At 36.9% G+C, this 26810-nt stretch overlaps 2 protein-coding genes across 4 annotated transcripts; one reads left to right on the top strand and one right to left on the bottom strand.

Moving 5' to 3' along the window:
• The first annotated feature begins 301 nt into the window (after window positions 1-301).
• On the top strand, window positions 302-18127 carry dpysl4 (dihydropyrimidinase like 4). 2 transcript variants are annotated; one of them, XM_084434742.1, is made up of 14 exons: window positions 302-771; window positions 4673-4761; window positions 4924-5108; window positions 7026-7190; window positions 7342-7403; window positions 7656-7736; window positions 8458-8526; window positions 9196-9316; window positions 9421-9577; window positions 11410-11551; window positions 15167-15337; window positions 15553-15732; window positions 15864-16035; window positions 17010-18126. In XM_084434742.1, the coding sequence occupies exons 1-14, from the start codon at window positions 412-414 to the stop codon at window positions 17099-17101; spliced, it is 2046 nt and encodes a 681-aa protein (XP_084290868.1). In that variant the 5' UTR covers window positions 302-411; the 3' UTR covers window positions 17102-18126. The 2 variants fall into 2 exon arrangements, with proteins under 2 accessions (XP_084290868.1, XP_084290869.1); XM_084434743.1 differs by lacking the exon at window positions 302-771 and adding an exon at window positions 1688-1946 and having other exon boundaries at window positions 17010-18127.
• Window positions 18128-19677: 1550 nt separating this feature from the next.
• On the bottom strand, window positions 19678-25717 carry LOC311306377 (E3 ubiquitin-protein ligase TRIM39). Of its 2 annotated transcripts, none has more exons than XM_084434747.1 (6): window positions 25175-25717; window positions 24026-24121; window positions 23557-23787; window positions 23388-23410; window positions 23003-23121; window positions 19678-20851 (listed from the first exon to the last, which is right to left on the bottom strand). In XM_084434747.1, exons 1-6 carry the CDS (start codon window positions 25586-25588, stop codon window positions 20316-20318), a joined length of 1419 nt encoding a protein of 472 aa, XP_084290873.1. In that variant the 5' UTR covers window positions 25589-25717; the 3' UTR covers window positions 19678-20315. The 2 variants fall into 2 exon arrangements, with proteins under 2 accessions (XP_084290873.1, XP_084290874.1); XM_084434748.1 differs by having other exon boundaries at window positions 20221-20851; window positions 23557-23781; window positions 25175-25653.
• Between the last annotated feature and the right edge of the window lie 1093 nt (window positions 25718-26810).

Raw genomic sequence — 26810 nt, 5'->3', positions numbered from 1 at the left:
TTCCCTTATACATTCATATGAATTTCACCCTTGAAACTTGATGGTGACTTGATTTTCATGTTAACTACTCATTTGCAGGAGAAGAAATTTGTAGTTCCTCTTCTCACACTTACTCTTTTGTCAATGAGATTTTCTAAAGAGTCAGATACAGAAGCAGGATTTTGTATTGATTCTCTCTGATTGGATTGTTTGTAAAACAATCGATTTACTTTAATCTCGAGGGAGCGCTCATGTCTTTGCTGATCCAGTGAGTGGAGGATTTCAGCACCACGCCTCTCTGGACAGCTCCTATAACAGCACCTGCACGCATGACAGTCGCTCTCACACACTCTGACACTCATGGAATAAGTGTGTCCCTGGAATACTAGTCCAAAGATTCTTCAAACAAGCTTCCCATTTCTTCTGTGAGCCATGGCTGAGAGCAAACTCCTTCCACCGGATGATGACCAGGCTTCCCTGTTGTCCAGACTGGGCACCGACAGCCCTAAACCCCGCGTGAAGTTCGGGGGGATGTTCTGTAACATCGAAGGAGCTTATGAGAATAAAACCCTGAATTTTGAGTCGTACAGCCCCAGTTCTGCCAGGAGAAACCCCAGGGGACGAGTGGACGATCAGAGGGACAATTTCAGCGACACGTCGAGCATGAGTGATTTCTCCAGCGTGAGTCAAACACATCCGAACCGAACACAGTCCAGCCCGTCCTGCAGTTCACAGGGACAGACCCTCGTGTACCCCACCGGACCCAGTCGCGTGCATAACGGGCGACGAGAGGTAATCACATATTCTTCGACTGTCACTGTTAATGTGTAGATCATGGAACTCTCCCTGCAGTTTAAAATAAGCGATATTAAATTGGTAGCTATTTAATTCCAGTTTACATAATGTTTGTCTCAAAGCTTTATAAAAAGCAAGTGAAACTTGTCATATTTAGAGCATAATGCTTTAATAAAGTTGTTTTGGCCAATATATATCAGGCTCACTCAGAGATGCTAAAGTTGTGACCAGTGGGGAAAAAAAACAGACTCGTAAATATATATATACATATATATATATATATATATATATATATATATATATATATATATATGAGGGCGGGGAGGATGGCCCAATTATCCTGAGTAAACCCTATATATATATATATATAGAGAGAGAGAGAGAGAGAGAGAGAGAGAGAGAGATATGTTGTCAAATTACAAAAGAAAACCTTTTTTTGTACTTTTTGTAAGCAATTTATCTGTCAGTAATAATACAGTTATTTTAATCATTATTTTAATCTGTTTGCATTCAAAGCAGCATGGATGATTTTGAACTCTTTTATTTTATGTGAAATTTATTTTTCTAGTGCAGTGGACAGATACATAAATGGGCAAAATTATATATTTTATAATGTTTTCTTTGTGATGTAATAATCTGTGCGTCATTGCCTTAAATTTACCCCATTACTTTGCAATAAAGTAAACGATTTTCTGAGATTGTGACCTAAGAATAAAATGTTCTTACACACTTTTAAAACTAAAAAAATCTTCGTGCTATCCAAAGTGTAAAATACATACATATACTCTCTTATACTTTCTTATTATTATTATTTTTTTATTATTATTATTTTTATTTTTTTAAGAATTGTGCAGCCTATAGAGACTGGTTCCGCCTCGCCCCTGACTCTTGAGTGTGTGAATACTAAAGCAGCAGATGGTGGGCAGACACAGACAGAGAGGGTGGGGGATCTGCTTTTGTCTACTGTGACTATTGAACCCCGGTAATCTTAAACTAAACTACACCCCGAATGCTGACACCCGTCCACGCGCCCCGTCGCTGCGCCTTTATTCTGACGTGAGCAAAGATTCGATCATCATCATCATCATCGCTCGCTTCCTCTGGAATCAAAGCTCTGCTCCCACACCGGTGCCATGTCTTTCCCAGGCAAGAAGAACAACCCTCGCGTCACGGTAAGAAATGTTAGCGATTAAAACCCGAGGCCACCGGTGAATGTTTGCTGGCTGCATAACGCGGAGACATAGTGATGAGGAGGATGAGGATGATGATGGTTTTATTGTGCAGTCATGGGTGAGCCGCCGCCGGCAACAACCTGCTGTCCTCGAAACACTGCTCAGAAAGCCGGTCAACATTTAAGAGTTGCACTAATGCATTTCATGGTGTGAGAAATGCAAACGCTGTGCATGGGTCTGTGGTTCAGTGTTTAATGTGCTACGGTGGAGGCTAACGCCGGTTTCTCGTGTCCATTGTGTCTTTCATTCATTCATTCATGTCGGCTCATATCGGTGCCGGTTTTTGTGACTTCTTCGTGAATAGAAAATAGGCTACTCGTTTTTTCTGTATATGTTCAGCAATAAAACCGCTGCTCCATTTCCGCACAGTGCACACAATGTCAGAATTCCACGCACGTCCCGAGCGTTCAGATCTCTTCTCTGGCCTAGACGTGTGACTGGGGGCCCTGCCCATGAGCCCTGGCCCCTGGCAAGCCTTATGGAAAGCATTTTTGGTGAATTTAAACCCTATTTTACAGTTCTAACCGCTATATGTCTATATTATATTATATTATATTATATTATATTATATGTCAATGTACCAACTCATTTGGCATATTAAAATATGCTTGTTGCAGTAAAATATGCTAATAATAATAATATGGCAACACAATGAAAAGCCATAATGACTATTTTTGGTCTCTCCAGCAATTGTGGTCAATAATTACAGAAAGACAGAGCACTCTGCGCACGCACAAAACACCATAACACACATGATATTAAAAGTAACATAACAGTTCAGAGTAGTTTATTACTGAATAGTAAAAAATATATATATAAACAAATGTGATCACACTGGTAGTAATGGAAATCCCCTGCTCCCCATGAATAATTTCATTAATTTATTGTTTTTAAATATTTTACAATTTCTTTGTGAAACATAATTAAACATTCTCAGCAAACAATGTTTATTTATTTTATAAAATAATAAAAAAAAAAAACATTAAAATTAAAGTAAAATTACATGTATTGTCATAAAATGTAATGTTAAAATACACACTTCTACATTCTTTCTCTGTTAAAATAACATTAAAATAACATTCTTCGCAGTGTGGAACAGTCAGTATGGTGTACTATTTTTAGGATTGAAAATTACAAAGGGGCACGACTTTACCCCATGTTCCCTATCATAGTTATTTTGTATAAAAAAAAACAAAAAAAACAATTGTACATTAAAGAAAAGAAAGTTAGCTTTTATTGTTTATATGTTCTTGACCATGTCTGGTTCCAGTAACAAAAGTGATGTTCTAGTGTATTTACCTAAATATAATGACTTTAGACAATGAAATGGTTAATAAGCGAGGATTCATCCATGTGCACTGCAGGAGCGAGAAAACCCGGGGAAGAGCGCTGTTAACTCGGCCAAATTGGATCCAAATCCCTTCCGCACAATTTGGCATTGCAGCCTGACCGCTAGAGTCCCCTGTCTGACCCACATTCAAAGCACAGTGAAACACATATACTCAGCATGATTTTGGAAACATCTGCATTACATTTCGTTTATGTTGCAAATAACAAAATAATTGCATATTCCTTCATCCAATAATTCATTGCTAAAGGCCCTGTATATTCAATACTGTAACGTGAAGGGTCGTCCTGGTGCACACGACACTACCCTCGCTCTGTCTGTCTCGTCTCTCCTCAAGCAACGTCGTGGCCCAGAATCGGAAATGCTCGGCAGGGATTTTGGCTGTGCCAGTGATGGGCCGCCCGTGGAAGTGTCACATTGCATTAAAGTGAAGCTCTGTGGTTTGCACGCCACCCTGGCACAGCGAGTGTGGTGAAATGCCCTTTAGCAAGAGTCTAGAAAAGTTTATGTAATTTATTTCTTTATTTAGCCATGTCTGTTGAGACTTTCGCTGTTGTGAGAGTTAGGTTTGCTGCTTTGAGTTGAGGTTGGCATTGTCTAACAGCACCGGGAATGATGTTTCATGCCTGGGTGCCCTAACAAGCCCAGTTGTCTGGCATAGTTCCATGCCAAGGGTGAGTGAACAGGCATTGCTTCATCTGAATGCGGTGGTCTCCTGTAACTGGGCTTATGATTTGGACTCAATTAAAAGGACAGTGAAAAGTGTCAGTACCATTCCTCGCTATGCATTTATGCAAAACCACAGCAGTCATGCATGACTAATGGAGTAAACAGAAAAGTGTTGTTACAGATGAATGGAGATGCCTGTTATCTTTCTTTTGTATTCTCTACCTCTGTCTGGGTTTTTAAATGTCTGGTTTTTCAATGATATTATCTCTCTGATTAGTTCCTTAAAGAACGCTGCATATTCTTAATAGGAGGATTTGCATGCATTATACCCCTCTTTGTGCTCTTGTGCTTTGAAATCACTGTAAATCTATAACCAAAAGTCTCTGGAACTGGGTCAGCCTCAGCAGTTTCAGTGAAATTCAAGTCATCTCAGTTAAATATAAGGATGTTTTTGGTATCTTGACTGATGTGAGTGATGTCAAACCTGAGTTAAAAAGTTCAAATATGTCCATATGTGAATAGTTTTAGTCTCAATTATTTTATGCATGGAAGGGTGAGTAAATATCAGAATGTACATTTGTAGTGGAACGATCACTTTAAAGTTGCATCACAACATGCGGCACTAAATTCAGTCTTCTTTTTTCCACAGGGTGACAAACTCATCATTAAAGGTGGAAAAATCGTAAATGATGACCAGTCATTTTATGCCGACATTTACATTGAAGATGGAACCATTAAGTAAGATTTCATTATTTTTAAAATCTACATATATGTTGCATACATAAAGTTGACTGCAGTATTATACGTTTCAAATTTCATTTAGCATATCCTTTATCCGAAGCGACTTACAAATGAGTAGCATCTCAAGAAATGTTTATTTTGCATTATTCTGACTGGTAGGCAGATTGGCGAGAACCTCATCGTACCTACTGGTGTGAAGACAGTGGATGCCTATGGGCACATTGTGATCCCAGGAGGCATCGATGTGAACACATGTCTACAGGCCCCTCACCTGGGCATGACCCCGGCGGACGACTTCTATCATGGCACCAGTGCTGCTCTGGCTGGAGGAACCACCATGATCAGTATGTCATCACATCAACATCTCATATGAAGAGAGCAGAAGACTTTCAGTAGTTAACAGATCATTAAACTCACAGTGGAAACAGTAAGCCATTACTGTGGACCGAAAGGAGGGTCTCTGGTTAAAAAAAAAAGAAAAGTGTGTGTGTCGTATAGTATTAGGGCATAAGAGCTTGTCGAGACACATAAAATCAGTAGAATTGGGGTCACAGCGCTGTCACTGTCTGTTCTCTTCTCTTCTGCTCAACTTTCCTTAGATACGCCACTGTACTGTTATGAAGTCATTTAGGACAGAGAAATTTCTCCTTTACGGCATTTGCATTGTTCATTTGAATTGTATTTAAAGGGATAATTCACCCCAAAATTTATGTCGTTCCAATCCTCTTCTTTGGAACCTAAATTAAGATATTTTTATTGAAAGAAATAGAGTGATTTCTGTCCCTCCATTCCAGTCTATTCGCCCCAAAACTCTGATGCTTCAAAATGTCCATTAATATCTTAAAATAAACTAATACAAACAATCCATGAAGTTACTCAATTATAAGCAGCTCATAAAATTAGCATACATAATTGTATAAGAATTAGAAAAAAATAGCATCTCAGACTGCTGTTATTGCTTAAAATATTAAATCAACTATGACCACAAGCTTTTAAAGGGGTCATGACACTTTTTTTTTCCTTTTTTTATTATTATTTTAATATGTTCATGAGGTTCACTTATAATGTTAATAAAGTTTTTTGTGCAAAAAACAAATATATATGTGTAAAAACCCTCATTCTGCCCCTCTGTCTGAAATGATCAGTTTTTAAGGAGCGTCTCCGCTGATGCTTGTCAGTAAACGCCCACTGTTATGATTGGCTAACATTATTGCATAGGAATTAGGAAACAGTATCAACGCACCATTGCCCATTGTACATGAGTAAGTGTTTTGAAAGCATAAAACCATCATTCACAGACAAAGCATTATGCAATCGTTTACTTATAGTCTGTGATGCAGCTGCTGTCAGATCCAATACAGCTGACTGCCTCATGTCAACAAAAGTTTCTTTGCGAACTCTCTATTACACTGTGCCTCATCTACAAAATCTGAAATCTCTACAGAAATGAGCACGTCAAATCAAATTGATGCTTCCATTCATCCTATCGTTGACAGACTCAAGTGTGTGGAGTATGTCAGAAACTGAACACACAGCTGTGACACTGACACAGGGTCAGTGATTATAATGGGTTCTATTTGCTTTTAACGTGACACTCGCATCCAGTGTATAGGCAAATGTCAGCCGCTGAGCGACTGGACGCCAGTGGGCGGGGCCTATGATGCGATAATGTATAACTGTTCATCGATGTCTTGCTCTGGAGGCAGTCATATGTAAATGTATTTCCCAGTGTGATGTCACAAATCCCACAATATCCAAACGAGCCGTTTTACATGGAGCTTGATTGAATAAATGCTTTGTTTATAATGAGGAGGACATTTTAAGCTATGAAACTTGCAGGATGTTTTAATGGTCCAAAGACCTCTTATATGTCAGAAGATCAAGGCAAATTTGATTTCTCATGTCATGGCCCCTTTGAAGTCAGTATAAAGCGTAAGTTGTGATTGTCTTTTCTTCGCTATTGTGACACATATCCGACTTCTGGAACAAGTAAAAATAAAAGGCAGGACTTGATTTTGTCCATCGGGAGTTGATTGGTTAGATGTCGCTGCAAGAGGGAGGGGGAAGTTATTTTGGTTAAAGATTGCGAGGACACACAAAAAAAGGTGTGCATTAATAAATAATTTATAATAAATATAAAAAATGCAATATTCCATAAAAAAATAAAACAAGAACCGTCCATGTTGATTTCATGGTGACTTTATTTCTTAGCATATTAATCATGTGTTTTTCATCAGTCTCGTCTTTCTCACTTCCTTTAGTTGACCATGTTTTGCCTGAACCGGGTTCTAGTTTACTGGCAGCATATGACCAGTGGAGGGATACGGCAGACAAGAGGTCGTGCTGTGATTACTCTCTGCACATCGACATCACTCGCTGGCATGATGGGCTGTTTGAGGAGCTGGAGTCTCTGGTCAAAGATAAAGGTGATGTGAGATTTCAGGTGTGACTTTGATATTTTTGCTTTCTGAGTTATTAGTTGTATTTTTTTTTTAAACGCACATAAAAACACGTTTTGCATTCAGCTCTAGAAAGAAATATTACATTATAATAACACAATTCTGTTTTTCTTTTTAGGGGTCAACTCATTTCTCATCTTCATGGCTTATAAGGACAAGTACCAGAGCTCTGATACACAGGTTTGTTGGCCATGTGATTCTGAATTCTGAAGTCATATACTGTACAATCTTAAATCGTAAAACAGTCAAAGAACAACATTTAGCAGAAGTAGAAATCCTTTGTAGCATTATAAATGTATTTACTGTCACTTTTGATCAATTCAATGCTGAATAAAAGTATTCAATTCTTTTAAAAAACTTACTGACCCAAACTTTTGAACAGCAGTGTATGTTTATAGATCCTATTTCCAAGAGCAAACTCTGTGTCTGTAGATCTATGAGATGTTTAGCGCCATGAGAGAACTGGGAGCCATCGCACAGGTTCATGCTGAAAACGGTGACATCATTGATGAGGTAACTATGATTTGTTACCATTAAAGGGATAGTTCACCCAAAAATGGGTGCTGAACACAAAAGAAGATATTTTGAAGATTTTCAGTAACCAAACAGTTAATGGGCCCCATTGACTTCCATAGTATTTTTTTTTTTAGATACTATGGATGTCAGTGGGGTCCATCAACAGTTTGGTTACCGACATTCTTCAAAATATATTTTGTGTTCAACAGAAGAAAGAAATTCATACCAGTTTGGAACAACTTGAGGATGAATGACAGAATTTTCAGTTTTGGGTGAACTATCCCTTGCATTTGCAATGCATTTCAGTAATTTGAGTAAAGTTTCTTTCCATCCAACTGTCTTTTTCTCCGGTGAACATGATTTCACCAAGTACCACATGTTCCTGGATCAACATCTTTGTTGATCCTGGAACAACTTTCCAATCAACCAATTAGATTTGAGGGACAAGTTTACAGTTTATGTCAAGTTTAGGCTTAGAACCAGGGTGAGGTGCTTTGACATCAGTGTTATTCACCTATCATTTCCCTCTGATTTTAGGGAAAAATTATGGGTAGGTTTAGGGGTAGTAGGGATAGGCTAAGGACAAAATTTTGGGACAGGAATGTTATTCCAGGATCAACTAAATATGTTGATCCAGGAACATGTCTTACTTGGCAAAATCACGGTGACCCTTTTTCTCCATACTTGGATCCATTTTTGGTTTTGTTTGTAATCTCAGGAACAGAAGAAGCTTTTGGATCTGGGAATCACTGGTCCAGAGGGACACGTACTGAGCCATCCCGAGGAGGTTAGTCTTACCATGAAATCACAATTGACCATTGTTGTTGTTGTTTTTTTGGATTATTGCAGTATTTATTATAAGCACAATCATCAAATAATTTCCCGATGGACAATATCAAGTCCCACCTTAAATTTGTTCTTGTTCAAGAAGCTGTTTCACTCGGATATACTCGGATAAGCCATTTGTCTTATTAAAAGTCAGTGTACCATCAGAATGATTTTGAAAATATATTTCAAGTAAAAAAAAAAAACTTATATAAAGAAACGGAAGTTGCGATAGTGTTTTTCTCCCTTTTGTGGGATATATATTTGAATGAAACAGCTTTTTAAACAAGAAAATACTTAGGGCGGGACTTGATTTGGTCCATGGGGAATTGATTGGATGGTTAGATCATTGTGGTTTGTTATTGGTGGATCTCATGTGAGTGACAGGTTGCCCCGCCCTCGTGCCGGTAAACACATCATCAGAGAAGACAAGAGATCTCACTGCAAGAGAGAGGAGAAGTTATTTTGATTAAAGATTATGAGGGCACATGAAAAAAAAAGTGCACAGAAAAATATTGCAATATTCCATACAAAAAAATACAAAAAAAATTGCAAGTTTGTATTTCATGGTGACTTTAAATCCAAATCTGTTCTAGCACTGGTTTAGACTGGTTTGGTGTTTTTTCTCCAGGTGGAGACTGAGGCTGTGTATCGAGCCATCACCATTGCTAAACAGGCCAACTGCCCTCTCTACATCACCAAGGTGATGAGCAAACCTGCTGCTGATGTCATCGCCAAGGCCAGGAAAAAGGGTACGAGTGTTGATAGAGCTGCTCTAAAACACTGCAGCACAAACACAAAGAAAACCATGAGAAGAGGCAGTAAATATGTGTCATGTGCTCTGATTCATTTTCAGGCATGGTCATCTATGGGGAACCAATAGCAGCCAGCCTTGGCACAGACGGATCGCACTACTGGAGCAAACACTGGGCCGAAGCCGCTGCGTTTGTCATGTCTCCTCCTCTCAGCCCAGACACCAGCACTCCAGATTACCTCAGCTCACTGCTGTCCTGGTGAGCAGCAAACATACATACATACATTCATCTCCATCCATCTCTATTCATCCATCCATCCATCCATCTCTATCTATATATCCATCCATCCATCCATCTCTATCTATATATCTATCTATCCATCCATCCATCCATCCATCCACTGTAACGATCCATATCTATCCATCCATCCATCCATCCATCCATCCATCCATCCATCCATCTCTATCTATATATCTATCCATCCATCCATCCATCCATCCATTGTATCCATCCATATCTATCCATCCATCCATACATACATCCATCTCTGTGTCTGTCCATCTATCTATCTATCTATCTATCTATCTATCTATCTATCTATCTATCTATCTAACTATCGCAGTGTGTCTATCTATCTATCTCCCTCAGTGTATCTATCTATCTATCCATCCATCCATCCATCCATCTCTGTGTCTATCTATCTATCTATCTATCTATCTATCTATCTATCTAACTATCTATCTATCTATCTATCTATCTATCTATCTATCTATCTATCTATCTATCTATCTATCTATCTATCTATCTATCTATCTATCTATCTATCTATCTCCCTCAGTGTCTGTCTATCTATCTATCCATCCATCCATCCATCCATCTCTGTGTCTATCTATCTATCTATCTATCTATCTATCTATCTATCTATCTATCTATCTATCTATCTATCTATCTAACTATCGCAGTGTGTCTATCTATCTATCTCCCTCAGTGTATCTATCTATCTATCTATCTATCTATTTCCCTCAGTGTATCTATCTATCTATCTATCTATCTATCTATCTATCTACCTACCTCAGTGTATCTATCTATCTATCTATCTATCTATCTATCTATCTATCTATCTATCTATCTATCTATCTATCTATCTAACTATCGCAGTGTGTCTATCTATCTATCTCCCTCAGTGTATCTATCTATCTATCTATCTACCTACCTCAGTGTATCTATCTATCTATCTATCTATCTATCTATCTATCTATCTATCTATCTATCTATCTATCTATCTATCTACCTACCTCAGTGTATCTATCTATCTATCTATCTATCTATCTATCTATCTATCTATCGCAGTGTGTCTATCTATCTATCTCCCTCAGTGTATCTATCTATCTATCTATCTATCTATCTATCTATCTATCTATCTATCTATCTATCTATCTATCTATCTATCTATCTATCTATCTATCTATCTATCTATCTATCTATCTATCTATCTATCTATCTATCTATTTCCCTCAGTGTATCTATCTATCTATCTATCTATCTATCTACCTACCTCAGTGTATCTATCTATCTATCTATCTATCTATCTATCTATCTATCTATCTATCTATCTATCTATCTAACTATTGCAGTGTGTCTATCTATCTATCTCCCTCAGTGTATCTATCTATCTATCTATCTATCTATCTATCTATCTATCTATCTATCTATCTATCTATCTATCTATCTATCTATCTATCTACCTACCTCAGTGAATCTATCTATCTATCTATCTATCTATCTATCTATCTATCTATTTCCCTCAGTGTCTGTCTGTCTGTCTATCTATCTATCTATCTATCTATCTATCTATCTATCTATCTATCTATCTATCTATCCATCTCCCTCAGTCTATCTATCTATCTATCTATCTATCTATCTATCTATCTATCTATCTATCTATCTATCTATCTATCTATCTATCTATCTATCTATCTATCCGCATCTGTCTGTCCATCCATCCATGTCTGTCTATCAACTGAATCAAGTACTTTGAAGTTTTTTTTTTTCATTTGTTAATTGAAATTCCTCCACTTTCATGTTTTCAGTGGGGATCTTCAGGTAACAGGCAGTGCTCACTGCACCTTCACTACGGCACAGAAAGCTGTAGGAAAAGACAACTTCACCCTCATCCCAGAGGGGACTAATGGCATTGAGGAGCGGATGAGCATCGTCTGGGATAAAGCTGTGGTAGGTCTTCCTTATGTTTTTGATAAATAAAAAAACAATACATTTAAAATGTTTACAAATATATATATATATATATATATATATATATATATATATATATATACTCCAACAGTACAAACGACTGCTTTAAAGTTTACATTCTTTGTAAAGAGCCATTCTGTGATATTTAAATCCTCATATTGGTCATATGTCATGATGAATTCACAGGTCAAACACAGTGTTGGGTAAGTTACTTTAAAAAAGTAATTAGTTATAGTTACTAGTTACTTCTCAAAAAAAGTAACTGCGTTAGTAACTGAATTACATCATTACAAAAGTAACTAATTACCAGGGAAAGTAACTATTGCGTTACTTAAAAAAAAAAAAAAAGTTTAAATATAAGAAATTTCTTGGATACCCCCAATATGAAATGTTAAATGAATTAAATGTGCACTAAATAGAACATGCTTCTTAAGAAATGTACCATAAATAAATAGTAATAGAAAATATAGCCTACATAACACATACACTAGTGCATATCATTAAAATGATAAAACTCACACACCTTTACAACTGGTAGACTGTATTGCCTACTTGAAGTATTTTCTTCCTCACAATATTAAGTTTAACAAAAAGTGCTCTCAATATAATAATGAACAATGTACCAACATAAATAATAATAATAAAATATAATCTTTTGGGGCTTTATTTTTATAACCTACAGAGAACGTCATTATCAGAGGTTAGCCAAATTCTAGTCGTGTTTGCCGCACAACAACCGGTCAAACAAATAGCCATGTTTGAACGTTCCCTGCAGGTTATTTTGGAGTTTATGATAGGCTATATAAACTAATTAAAACATTGCATATGATACCAATATGCTACAGAGATTATTCTAATGCTGAAATGTGTAATTTATTTATAAATAAAGTATTTATGCTCGTTGCTCGGACACATTCGGTCTCTGTCGCGCACTGTCGAGCGCGTTCTCGGACACACTCGGTCTCTCTCGCGCACTGTCGAGCGCGTTCTCTGACACACTCGGTCTCTGTCGCGCACTGTCGAGCGCGTTCTCGGACACACTCGTGGCGCTTTTCCACTGCATGGTACGGTACGGCTCGGTTCGGTACGGCACGCTTTGGCGCTTTTCCACTGCATGGTACGGTACGGCTCGGTTCGGTACGGCACGCTTATGGCGCATTTCCACTGCATGGTACGGTACGGTACGGCTCGCTTCGGCTCGCTTTAAATGGTACCACCTCTGTTGAGGTTCCAAGCGTACCGTACCGGTACTAAAATGTGACGTGAAAACACTGAAGATCACTGATTGGTCAGACAGAATCGTCACTACCAGTGTCATTGTATTTGCGACACGAGACCATGCACGAGACAAACCCGCTAGATTTAAATAGCCAGTAGACAACAGCCAACGCTGTAGTGTCTTGCAGTTAAAAAGTTTCTTGTAAACTGTTTCTTGCAGTCAGGGGCGGCGCCGGATAATTTTTAACGCATGTGCTGAGGGCACACACACACATATGTGTGTGTGTATATATATATATATATATATATATATATATATATATATATATATATATATATATATATATATATATATATATATATTATTATTATTATTATTATTAATAAATGAGCAAAACTTGGCCACAAAATATTTAATATTCAATTATTTTAATGATCACAATTAAAGTTTTAATTTTATTAAATTGAACAAGCGCAAAATTCAGCATTCAATCAAATATTCAAAAAGACTTAATAATAATGTTATTTCTCTCTATAGGCGCGTTTACTACGAATATGGCGATCGTCGAATATGGCGATCGTTCATCTTTGCCAGACACTGACAGAAAACACTATTTTATAAATAAAAATCAGTGCACGCGTCCCCGGATTTACAAACGCACATCTTGCTTGTTGCACGCACATTATGTCGAAATAACGAGATATTGTGTTGAAATAACATTATTATTATTAAGTCTTTTTGAATATTTGATTGAATGCTGAATTTTGCGCTTGTTCAATTTAATAAAATTATAGGCCTATATATAGCCTATATATACATACTATTAATAAATGAGCAAAACTTGGCCACAAATTATTTAATATTCAATTATTTTAATGATCACAATTAAAGTTTTAATTTTATTAAAACGCGTGCACTGATTTTTATTTATAAAATAGTGTTTTCTGTCAGTGTCTGTGCATGGCAAAGATGAAGTTGACGATCGCCATATTCGTAGTAAACGCGCCTATAGAGAGAAATGCACATAATGGATTACATAAGAGAGTAGCCTATTTCTTTTTGTTTTGAATTATTTCGTTTAAAGACATTTCAAGCTTTGTGTATTTGAGGATGAGATGCGCTCCAGTTAACGTACAATGCAAGTGACCGCTCGAGCGCCTCAATGATTAAATTGTCTATTTTGCATCTTATTCAATCCAGGCAATTGTTTGATGAAAAAATTATTAAAATTAAGATACAATTTATACAAAACGAAATTCACTTTAAAGAAAACAAAGTGAACAAAACTTAATGAAGTGGTCAAAATTATGTCTGACTCGCTCCATGTCTCTCTACTCGTCTCGTGCTGTTCACTTTTCATAATCAACATAGGCAGATGGAAAAAAATAACATAACATTAACATTAAATGCGCTTTTTTAATGGCAGTAATTTAAAACAGTACATTAGGCCTAGACTCTCTATTTGTAAAGATTGCTGCACATTCATTTAATTCTGAATTTTGCACACACAAGTTGAAAGGCATTTGTTCAAATCAAGTTCACGGATAATTGTGCGTGCATTTATTAATCATTATGATACTAAAATCATAACAAAGTAGGCTATGCTATGTACAAAAAATCAGATGAGCCCAGAATATGAACGCAACGTTTAATTACACGTTAAGAATTTTCCTTCCATATAGTAAACCATTATAAGAACGTTTAATTTAATTTAAAAACATCCACATGCCGAGAATCAAGAGCACCATCCACTGTGTTGTGCGTTTGAAATGTGGCGCGTTTACGATGATGTCATGGCAGTAGAGGCGGCAACTATAACGATCAGTCCCACCCATTTTGAAGCGGTACTAACTGCAATGGAAAAGCAACCGAGCTAAAGCGAACCGAACCGTGCCGTACCGAGTCGAGTCGTACCACGCAGTGGAAAAGCGAAGCGAGCCGAACCGTTCCGCGCCGAGTCGAACCGTACCGAGACGAACCGTGCCGTACCATGCAGTGGAAAAGCGCCATCGGTCTCTCTCGCGCACTGTTGAGCGCGCTGGCTCGCGGCATTCGCCTCGCTTTTGTCCAGTCCGGCGCCTCATAAACACACACACTGGGAGAAAACCGCTTCAGTGAGCTCAATTATAGTAACGCCGCATTTTTATTGACAGTAACGGCAACGGCGTTGTAACGGAGGAAACAGTAATTAGTTTGATTACTCGTTACTGACAAAAATAACGCCGTTAGTAACGCCGTTTATTTATAACGCCGTTATTCCCATCACTGGTCAAACATGAACTTTAGTACACAACGAAAGACTTGTGTATGCTTGCATTTGTATGTATGTGACCGCTCTCTTATTTGCAGTTTTGTCTGATGTTTTTGTCGCATAGGCCACAGGTAAAATGGACGAGAATGATTTTGTTGCAGTAACAAGCACAAACGCTGCAAAAATCTTCAACCTGTATCCTCGGAAAGGCCGGATCGCTGTTGGATCTGACGCCGACATTGTAATCTGGAACACCAAGGAGGCGAAAATCTTCTCTGCCAAATCTCACAACCTGGTATGAGAATTTCTCATTGGCGATAACCAGTTAACAGTTATTTTTATGTATCCAACATCATTATACACTTATTCAACTATTGATTTAGAGTGGGAATTGTTCTACAATAGAATTCTTTCTGAACTGAACAGAATTCTATTAAATCCTTGTAACGTTCTATTGGAATTTTGTGCATGTGAAATATAAACTCCTCTGTCCTTATGTGTGCGCCGCAGACGGTGGAAATGAATATCTTTGAGGGAATGGAGTGCCGAGGCTTTCCTGTATTGGTCATCAGTCAGGGCAGGATCGTTCTGGAAGACGGGAAACTCAATGTGACAGAGGGTTCCGGCCGCTTCATCCCTAGAAAAGGCTATCCCGACTATGTCTACAAGAGAATCAAGGCCCGGGGCAGGGTAAGAATGTCTGTGTGTGTGATCAATCATTCCAGGGGTCAAATAACAGATCTAACACCCTCACAGGCTTTTAAAGGTTAAAAAGACTCAACTTTTGTATTCTGAAGGGTCACAAATCTTATATCTTGCAGATGGCTGATGCCCGTGGTGTTCCTAGAGGAAACTATGATGGCCCCGTCCATGATGTCATAAGTATGACCAAATCTGTACCACCCACTCCCACCTCTAGGGGGCCGTCATGTCCAGGAAAGAACCCACTGGGACCGTCCAGAAACTTGCACCAATCTGGGTTCACTTTATCCGGTAAGCACCTTTGTTATTGGTTTCTTGCTCCGTCTTATACTGTATTTACTGTAGTGACAGGGTTCAAAGAAAACAAGGTTCTGAAAGTAATTTCCTCAACAGAGGATGTATTTAATATTTGTACTAATTATTTATTCACTTTTTAAATTCCATTTTTATTGTCTAAACTACATATATAGTATTATATTAACTAATTATACTACTATTCGAAAGTCATATACAGTACCATTCAGTAGTTTTGCTTCTAAAAAGTTTTTTTTGTAAATAAATTAATACTTCTATTTAGAAAAAAATAAATAATGTATTAAATGAATTAAGAGTGACATTGAAGATCTCATCACAAGAATAAATTGCATTATAAAAGGTAAATAAAATATAAAAACAATTATTTGAAATTAATTTTTAACAATTTTTATAAATAATTTTCAAAATAATTGCAGCCTTGCTGAGCATGAAAGATTTCTTTAATAATAATAATAATAATAATAATATTTTTCTTATGATCTCAACAAAAAAAACCTTTTTTGTAAATTTAAATTAATTTCTGAGATCATGAAAAAAATAATTTAAAAATCAAAAATTACTTCTCAGCACCAAGGCACTTAAAACAAATTGTGTATTTTATAATAATCGATAGATTTATATTGATTACATCACTCAAAATGCTTCATGAGTTTTGTAATGTATTGTAATATATAATAATGATTTGGACCATGGTTTAATTCATGGCTTTAAAGATTTTATTGATTTTTTTTTTTTTTTTTTTTTTTATGAAAAAAAAAAAAAAAACTTCCAGAACAAACGCTGCTGATAACCCACATGTATAATCTGTGAGTCTCCATGACCTAAATCAAGTGACGTTCAAACAGACGTACTTTTATTACAGTCAACTTCTATTACATACAACTGTATTGTATCCAAACTAAAAACACAACAATGAGTTTCAACCTTTTTCTTCTTTCTTTTCCTCAAAGGCACTCAAAAGGATGACCACATCCCCCGGCGTACAGCACAGAGGATCGTAGCGCCTCCTGGAGGCCGTTCCAATATCACATCCCTCTCTTGAACTTCATCCACCAGGGGATCCAACAGCAACAGTTCAGCTCCTTCAGCTTCCAGTTTTATATTACCCGTATCCTGCAAATATTTAACCCAATAAATCCACACACTCACCCAATAGGCTATGCAGCAACTCAATATAGCTTTCCATGAATTCATATTCACTATGTAATCTGCCTCCTCCTCTGGCCAGACTCACTCATAATGTAGCATGCTCCTCGATCAGAGTCACCCAGAATCCATTCTGCTTTAGCGTAGCGATAGCATTGATGGCGTAAAGACGGCTAGTGATTGTTGTGTGTTTGTGAACCACTGAATGGATCTCCATTCTAGCGCTGCCTTTAAACCAGTGCTTTCCTCCCGCGACGAGACGTTTAAACGGCAAGAGTGTTTTCTATGACATGCTTCACCTTTAAGAGGCTGTGCTCTGTCATTGTGCTTTAAAGAAAAACGAGGGTCTTAGTGATAAGATATTAAAAAAGAAACCGTTATCGTTAGGTTTGTCAATGTTGTATCTAAGAAGAAAGCAAAAAAATGGATTGTAGACTTCTGCGTCTACTAACTGCATTCACGATTTACAGTTAGTTTTGAAAAGCAAGATGTCATCGAGCCGAGACTCATCACAGATGCAGCAATCAATGCATTTTTTGTATGTTTCTAAGATAACGTTTGGTGCTCTCCATCTATAGATCAAACACATGCCAATGTGTTACTGTGAGGAACAGTCACTTTTTGAATCCAGATGAAAGTTTTTAATTCTTTTGAGTTTTATATTCCTGTAATGCAACAGTCTTTTGTAGTCTTATCCAGTATTTGCTGGACTCCTCCATATTAGATGTAGGCCTACTGTAATTTTCGTGTGATATTTCCGAGTTGAAGGTGAAGGTCAGTGAAGCTGAGAGAAAGCGATCAGTGGATTGTCTTTTCTACCTTCTTGTTCATTCTGTAAATATGTACTTTTTTTTTTTTTTTTTTTTTCAGTTTTGTGCATGGTTTGCATGTCCTCAATAAAACAATGGCTAAAGAAAATTGCATTTTCTGATCATTTCACAACAGTGCTTCTGTAATTTTGTTTTTCAAAGTATAGTTTGTTCATTATGGACACATTTTCCAGGTTTGGTCAATTTAATTCAATGTTTATAGAATTATATTAAGGGCAGAACTTTTTTTTTTTTTAATAAACACTTTTATTCAGCAAGCAAAGATTCATTCAATTGATCAAAAATGACAGTAAATATATTCATAATGTTAATATTTATAAATCCTTTGCCATCCAAAACACATATATTTAAATATAATAAAATACAAAGCAATTATTTTTAAATTGTAATATTTCACAGTATTTTTTATTTTATTGTTTACTGTTTTCCATGGTAAACTTCTACAAAAATATATGGTCGACAGAGGTGGACAAAGTACACGTATCGTACAATCCGAAATCGGGTTCTGACGTCAATCCGACTTTCATTTCCAACTAAAATGCAACCCCTGCAACCAAAATCATCCCCTGACTGACGTTACTACTATCTACTCAAGGAACTAGTAGTGGAGAAAAAAGTAAACAGTACGATATTTGTCTTTCAAATGTAGTGAAGTTAAAGTAAAAAATAATACTCAAGTAAGGTACAGATACTCAAAAAGTGTCCTTAAAGTTGATTCTTAGCAAAAAACACTTTGTGCTTTCGAAATGATATGTGCTCATTAATGTGTAATTCTACCAACTAATCAAGAATTCTCGTAAGCGTAGAATCTGCCATTCAGAAGAATACGTGTGAGCGAGTCGCTCGAATGGCGGCAGCCATGTTGCGCCTCCAATTTGAAAATACATTAGCCAAAGAGGGACATACCTATTCAAGCTGTGATGAGTGCAGGGAGAGATTACTCGCGACTGCCGGCAGATTTGAAATAATACGGCCACCTTAGGAGTTAAAAAGCCCTCGGAATGGGAGGGGCTAGAAAGTAATATTCAGTTGGTAGTCATATACAATTTCACTGCTAGATGGGAGAAAATCCTACACAGTGTAGCTTTAAGTACAGTACTAAACGTACTTGTTACTGTCCACCTCTGATGGTCGACCATAGCAAATATAATTTGTTACCATAATAAAAATCTGTTGTTGCATTTCTATAACATTCCAAAAGAAGAAGAAAAATAGGCTACAGAGAAATTGATTACCGCACTCCGCACAGAGAAAGGTCAAATTTACATTCACTCTCTAATTTTCACTTTCAAAAAAATAAAATGTAAAAATTGTAGATGAGACCATTTACACCGCAGTAAATCTCGAATTCCATTGTTGACTTCCTCTTATACAGGATCACATTTCAGGCTGAATAATGAGGCTTAAAACATCTGATCACAGTCTCACATGTTTGATTACATTCAGCTTGTGTACACACTAGTAATGCATAAACAAAGGTACTCTATGTGACTTTTGTTATCAGCTATAATAAAGTTTGCAAAGTCATGATCACCAAAGGTTAAAGAGGCTCGTGTTGTGCTGAAGCTCAGGCCAGGGGATCGAGTGTCCGCTTTCTCCAGAAACACGTGTCATCCGCTGGGGTTGATGAAGCAGGACAGGTGGAGATGTCATCAGAGCTTTATTAAGAGCGCTGTTCACCCGCTTTACCACAAAGACACGTTAACAACAAGCACTTTATGCTCAAACGCCATGTTGTATTGATTGTCAGCTGCATCAACTGGAACAGTTTTGAATTTTCTCAAACATTGTATCAATTAGTAGTTTATCAGATATAGTACCATTCAAAAGGTTGGGGTCAGTGCAATTTATTTATTTTTTTTAAAGAAATTAATACTTTTATTTAGCAAGGAATCATGGATTCCACAAAATAAATAAGCAGCACAACTGTTTTCAACATTGATAATAATAAGAAATGTTTCCTGATCAGCGAATGATTTCTGAAGGATCATGTGACACTGAAGACTGGAGTAATGATGCTGAAAATTCAGCTTTGCGTCACATGAATAAATTGCATTTTAAAATATATTCAAATAGAAAACAGTTATTTGAAATTGTAAAAATATTTCACAATATTACTGTTTTTGCTGTATTTTGGATCAAATAAATGCAGCCTTGGTGAGCATAAGAGACTTCTTTCAAAAACATTAAAAAAAATCGTACCGATCTAAAACTTTTGAACGGAAGTGTATATATATATATATATATATTGTCCTTTGAGCTCATGCTGAGTGTCTTGAGTTATTCCGTGTACACGGACACCTTCTCTGCTAAAATACGCAGTGGACGTCTTTTACATGTATTGGAGAAATACGGGAACATCTTTTCCGTAAACTTGTGCTTATACTTGTACAGCAGCGAGTTGTCACTGGCATCTGAGAACATCACTCTGCCACCCTCCCAGTCGAGCTGGACTCGTATCTTCTGAGGTTTCTTCTTGAGCGTCAGAGGAGTGTTGGTGGCCGTCCGCGCGCGATACTCTCCTCCGTACAGGCAGATGATCCACATGCCACGGTCAGGGCTCGGGGGAAACCACTCTTTCCGCTGCACGCTCTCTTTCACCACTCCCAGTGCCCATTCGCTGCTGTCTCCCACCTCCACGTCCCAGCTGTGGCGACCAGAGCTGAAGCCCTCAGAGCCCAGGACGCACTCGTAGAAGCAGAAGCGCTCGGGGTTGTCCGGGACCTGTTGGTCTTCTTCGCTGTAGCGGATGGTGGTCAGGTCGTCTGACAGAATGACGCAGACGTCTGCGGTGTTGGGATCAAGAATCACGGGAGCTGAAGGTTTGAGATGTATTCAGAGTTTAGTCGTGATTAAACTAGATATTCATAAACAAAAATTTAATTTCTATGTTAGTTTCTGAGTTTGTGAAATAAGCAGTACTGGTTAAAACATAAAATCTCAGTTCAAATTTTTTTAAGGGAGACATTTATATTAAATCAGATTTACTCACTCTTTACCCCCTTCTTGTAGTTCAGTAACCAAGCTGATAATATCTAAATATTTAACCAAAGAAATTTGACCTTTATTTGATTTTGTGTCATATATTACAAATTTACCTGCCCCTAAAGAGTAATACTGTTCTGATGACTTCTTGTAGTTCTGTAACAGAAAGATCTAAATATTTTGACTTTGAGCTCAATATTTTGTATTTTATCTTAGAAATTATAGATGTATCAACCCTAAAGAGTGAGTAAAGGCTTAAATCTGATGACTTCATGTAGTTCTGTAACAGAAAGATCTAAATATTTAACTAAATAATTGTATTTTTTACTTTATTATACTGTATTTTATATAATAAATTACAGATTTACCCACCCTATAGAGTGAGTAAAGATTTAAGCAAGTCTGATGACTTCTTGTAGTTCTGTAACCAAGTTGAAAATCTAAATATTTAACCAAAGAAATTTGACTTTTATTTTATTTTGTATCATAAATTACAGATTTACCTGCCTCTAAAGAGTGAGTAAAGATTTCTGATGACTTCTTGTAGTTCTGTAACAGAAAGATCTAAATATTTTGACTTTGAGCTCAATATTTTGTATTTTATCTTATAAATTACAGATGTATCAACCCTAAAGAGTGAGTAAAGGCTTAAATCTGATGACTTCATGTAGTTCTGTAACAGAAAGATCTAAATAGTTTTTTTTTTTACTTTATTACTGTATTTTATATAATACATTACAAATTTACCCACCCCTATAGAGTAAAGATTTAAGCAAGTCTGATGACTTCTTGTAGTTCTGTAACCAAGTTGAAAATCTAAATATTTAACCAAAGAAATTTGACTTTTATTTTATTTTGTATCATATATTACAAATGTACCTGCCCCTAAAGAGTAAGACTGTTCTGATGACTTCTTGTAGTTCTGTAACAGAGAGATCTAAATATTTTGACTTTGAGCTCAATATTTTGTACTTTATCTTAGAAATTAGATGTATCAACCCTAAAGAGTGAGTAAAGGCTTAAATCTGATGACTTCATGTAGTTCTGTAACAGAAAGATCTAAATAGATTTTTTTTTTTACTTTATTACTGTATTTTATATAATACATTACAAATTTACCCACCCCTATAGAGTAAAGATTTAAGCAAGTCTGATGACTTCTTGTAGTTCTGTAACCAAGTTGAAAATCTAAATATTTAACCAAAGAAATTTGACTTATTTTATTTTGTATCATAAATTACAGATTTACCTGCCTCTAAAGAGTGAGTAAAGACTGTTCTGATGACTTCTTGTAGTTCTGTAACAGAAAGATCTAAATATTTTGACTTTGAGCTCAATATTTTGTATTTTATCTTAGAAATTATAGATGTATCAACCCTAAAGAGTGAGTAAAGGCTTAAATCTGATGACTTCATGTAGTTCTGTAACAGAAAGATCTAAATATTTAACTAAATAATTGTATTTTTTACTTCATTATACTGTATTTTATATAATAAATTACAGATTTACCCACCCCTATAGAGTAAAGATTTAAGCAAGTCTGATGACTTCTTGTAGTTCTGTAACCAAGTTGAAAATCTAAATATTTAACCAAAGAAATTTGACTTATTTTATTTTGTATCATAAATTACAGATTTACCTGCCTCTAAAGAGTGAGTAAAGACTGTTCTGATGACTACTTGTAGTTCTGTAACAGAGAGATCTAAATATTTAACCAAATAAATTTGACTGAGTTTATTTTTATTTTATTTTATGTAATAAATTACAGATTTACCAACCCCTAAAGAGTGAGTAAAGATTTTCTCTCTCTGTCCGATCTGTGCAGGTCTGTGAGACTAGGGGTACAGCAATAATTTTAACCTGTTTTTAATCATTCCTATGCCCTTATTGCTATATGCTAATTGCTATATCATGGCTTTCTGAGCACAACAGAAGATTTTCCTTGTTGTTAATTGTGCGAGATGTGGTCTGTTTGCTCTTACTGTATGTGACATCGTTCTGCATCTTCTCCCACACTCTGAACGTGAGTGAGCCGATGTGTTTGGCCACATCAATTAAAGTTCCTGAGATTTCCCCTGGATCCTGCACAGTGCAGTCCATCCTGTGACAGAGAGACAGAGAAGCTTCATCAAAGTAACTGAGAGGTTCACTTGAAATTGACAATGAGCCTCATTTAACAAACTCAGATTAATATTTAACATGTTGATTTGCTTGTATTTAGTAAGCAGTCTTGTAACAAGCAGGCCGCTAAACTGATCACCCTGTCTGGGCTTATTCTGCAATATTGATGAGCTGTAGAACTGTAAAATCACCCTTAATTTACACTGTGTAACACAAATATAGAAATATATACTTCCATACAATTACCGTTCTGTCGTCTTCTTGTAGTTCTGTAACAGAAAGATAAGTTTTTTTCAGAAAATGTGCTGCTCTAGTTAATGCATTTAATTGCTACATTTTTTAACAAAAGGATTAGTGTTTCTTTTAATCAAAACTATAAAAAAGAAAAGAAAATATTTTTGATATTTTTCCCTACCTTCAAGAATGCCACATCATCAGCGCTCATGGCCTCTTCTGATGAACTAATGGCTTCTCTTAATGTCATTATCTCATCTGTTAGTCTGTCCATCTTGTCCTTCATCTTCTGGCTCTTCTGCTCCTCTTCCTCACTCAGAGCTCTCAGCATGGAGATCTCCTCATCTTGCAGGAACTGATGAAGCTTTTCAAAGTTCTCCTTTATAAGACGCACTGTGTTTTGTGCCTGTCTCTGTGCGGAGGGCGGAGAGACTTTTAGAAAATATTGCCGTTTGTATTTACTGAGGTTTGTGCAAAACGAGTGATTAAATAACTAATCACTGTAGTAAATAGATCTGTGGTAAAGATCTTCCCATGCTTATGTTCTCTTTCCCAGTGGAACTAGAGTTCTACCTCTGTTAAAACATTCATAAGCCCCCAAACAGCCCGCAGTATCCTATTAAACTTGGCTTGCATTTATTATTTGTTACCCTGATGTGTTCTGAAGTTTCCTGGCAGGTTTGCTTGGCTGTGTTTAATGTCTCCAGTTTCTCCTGAAGAGGTCTAAGAGCTGCTCTCAACTCCCTCTGTGAAGAAAGTGAATTACTGTCAGTTCTTGCAGTTAATCTGAAACTGTTTTACATGCAAAATGAACACGAATTTTTATATAACAGAAGAACTCTACAATGTAGTGCCTGAACTCCAATGATGAATTTAGAATTCTAAAAAAGTTCTAAGGCATTCTTCTAGCAGTGTATTATCTAATCCTCATTGCCAGGGTTAAATGACCCTGGATCACAAAAATATTGCACAAGTAGCACGTTACATTGTGGCAATAGCCAACAATACATTGTATGGGTCAAAATGATAGATTTTTATTTTATGCCAAAAATCATTAGGATATTAAGTAAAGATCATGTTCCATGAAGATATTTTGTAAATTTCCTACCGTAAATATATAAAACATTTATTTTTGTTAGTGAATGCAGCAAAATTGCGAACATAAATGGAAACTTTCAAGGCGATTTTCTCAATGTTTCGATTTGTTTGCACCCTCAGATTCCAGATTTTCAAATAGTTGTATCTCTTCCATATATTGTCCTATCCTAACCAACCATACATCAATATTTATTCAGCTTTAAGGTGATGTATATATCTCAGTTTAAAAAAAAAGGACCCATGTGACTGGTTTTGTGGTCCAGGGTCACAGGAAATGACATGTATGCCTACATAAAATTGAATAAAATAAAATAAAAAGAAACACTTATTTTACACAATATTTACTTAAAATTCACTAAAAAAATTATAAAAATGTTTAATATTAAAATATTTTTCAACATATTTATAATATTAACAAGGCTGTCATAAAATATTGAACACAACTGGACGTGGTACAACAATTTGAGATTACGTCGAACTGCATGCTTGAAACCTCAAAATGGCAAAATATCAGCTGATTTATCAGCCTACATATCAGAGCTATATCATTACTAAAGACATTCATGGTTACTTTATAGGTACCAATTATAGGTCAGTCACTTCTAGAATCATGCAAAGCCTTGATAACAATTCCTCCAAGCATCATATCAACTAATACCAGCTCAAATGATAAAGCATGTATTTATGCACTCGTTTCTCACCTTACACTCTTGTGTGGCCTCTTCAATGGAGCTGCACTTGTGATCTTCATGCTCCTCGCCCTGACACTGATCACAGATCAGTTCCTCGTCCTCTACACAGTACTGAGTCAGTCTGTCTCTGTGATGTCGGCACAAATCTCCATCCTCTGCCGTCTCCGCGCCCTCCATGGCGTTCCCCGCCCGGCGCGGCTGCCCCTCGAACAGCGAGTCGATTAACCCCTTCAGCACATTGTCCAACAGCTCACGACCGTAGCACTCCGTACAGCCCGTCTGGTCCTGCCCGAGCTCCTGCTGGCACAGCTGAAGGCAAGCCTGGCACAGACGGTGTCCGCAGGGCAGCAGGAGAGACTCTTCACGCTGGCAGGCTGGGCACGAGGAGCTGCTGGAGGGTGAAGACGGCTGATCGTCGGACATTCTGGTGGTCTGCTAGTTTTCTGGATGTTGTTGTCTTCTAAATGTCCTTCCTCTGTCTCAGTGTCTGGTCTGCAGCTCTCTGGAAGTTACACAATCACTGCTGTGCTCTGGGTATCAAAGGAAATCCCCGTTTGGATAGTCGGTGGGCTATTTATAAGAGGGTTATTTTGATGCATGCTCTCTTAGCTGTTTATATGTAATCGTGTCTGTGTGGAGAGTTTCGCTTAGAGCAGATCATTAGGCAAGGGGTCTGTTGCTGAGTCACTAATGTGTGTGTGTGTGTGTGTGTGTGTGTGTGTGTGTGGTCTCTCTGGCATTAAAGTGTAAAGTGATACCACTTTCCTCAAGTGTTCTAACATCAGTCAAAAACAAATCACTTTCATCTGCACCAAACTCAGTTTGTCTGGCAGACTTTCCTGAAAATCACTTGATGAAACGGCATGACTTAATATTATACTTGTTTAAAAGTCACATAATTACAAATAGCTTTATAATGTTGCCAGCTCATATCCAATTTCTCATCATATTATTGAATAAGATGAATCAATAATAACTCCAACAAAAAGGCATTCATTTTCAATGTTCCCACTATATTCATTAGTTTTCTTAAAGGTAATAGTGGAGGATCTTTCCGAATTTAAGATAAGACCCGCCCTCTCCACTTTTTGAATAAGTTTGATTGATTCACCAGAATGATTGACAATTAGGAGGACCAATAGTATAGGTGATCCACCCGGAAGTAAAAAATCCTCCGCTATACCTTTAATGAAACCAAAGGACAAGTGGTTCTACGTGTTTCCGAATCCACGTATAACCATATATAACCATCACAATCACTAAACACAGCTATAAGCTCATTCCAGGAATTTTTACAGTAGTAAAAATAAATACAGCTTAGCATGCAACTCTCTCAAGAACAAAAACAAGCATACTCAGGTGTATTTTACCCTATACTTTATTTGTGTTTCATGTCAAGGGGTGAAAACTTGCCTACAGTAAGCAACTGAAGGAAATATACACAGCAATTCAGTCTACACACTCTGAAGAACCAACTGTACACGCATCTGATCACCATTACATCTTTCCATTAGAGCATTTAAACAGAGTGTTTTCCCCAGTAACTGTTAAAAATGCAGATTGCAGATGGAAAATAAAATACAAGCAAAACAACAACATTGACAGTCTTCAAAACACATGACCTCCTGCAGAAGCTCCTCAATAA

This window comes from Rutilus rutilus (assembly GCF_951802725.1).
Source record: "Rutilus rutilus genome assembly, chromosome: 16".
In the NCBI taxonomy this organism is placed as follows: domain Eukaryota; kingdom Metazoa; phylum Chordata; class Actinopteri; order Cypriniformes; family Leuciscidae; genus Rutilus; species Rutilus rutilus.
This window is presented reverse-complemented; position numbering and strand designations above follow the sequence as displayed.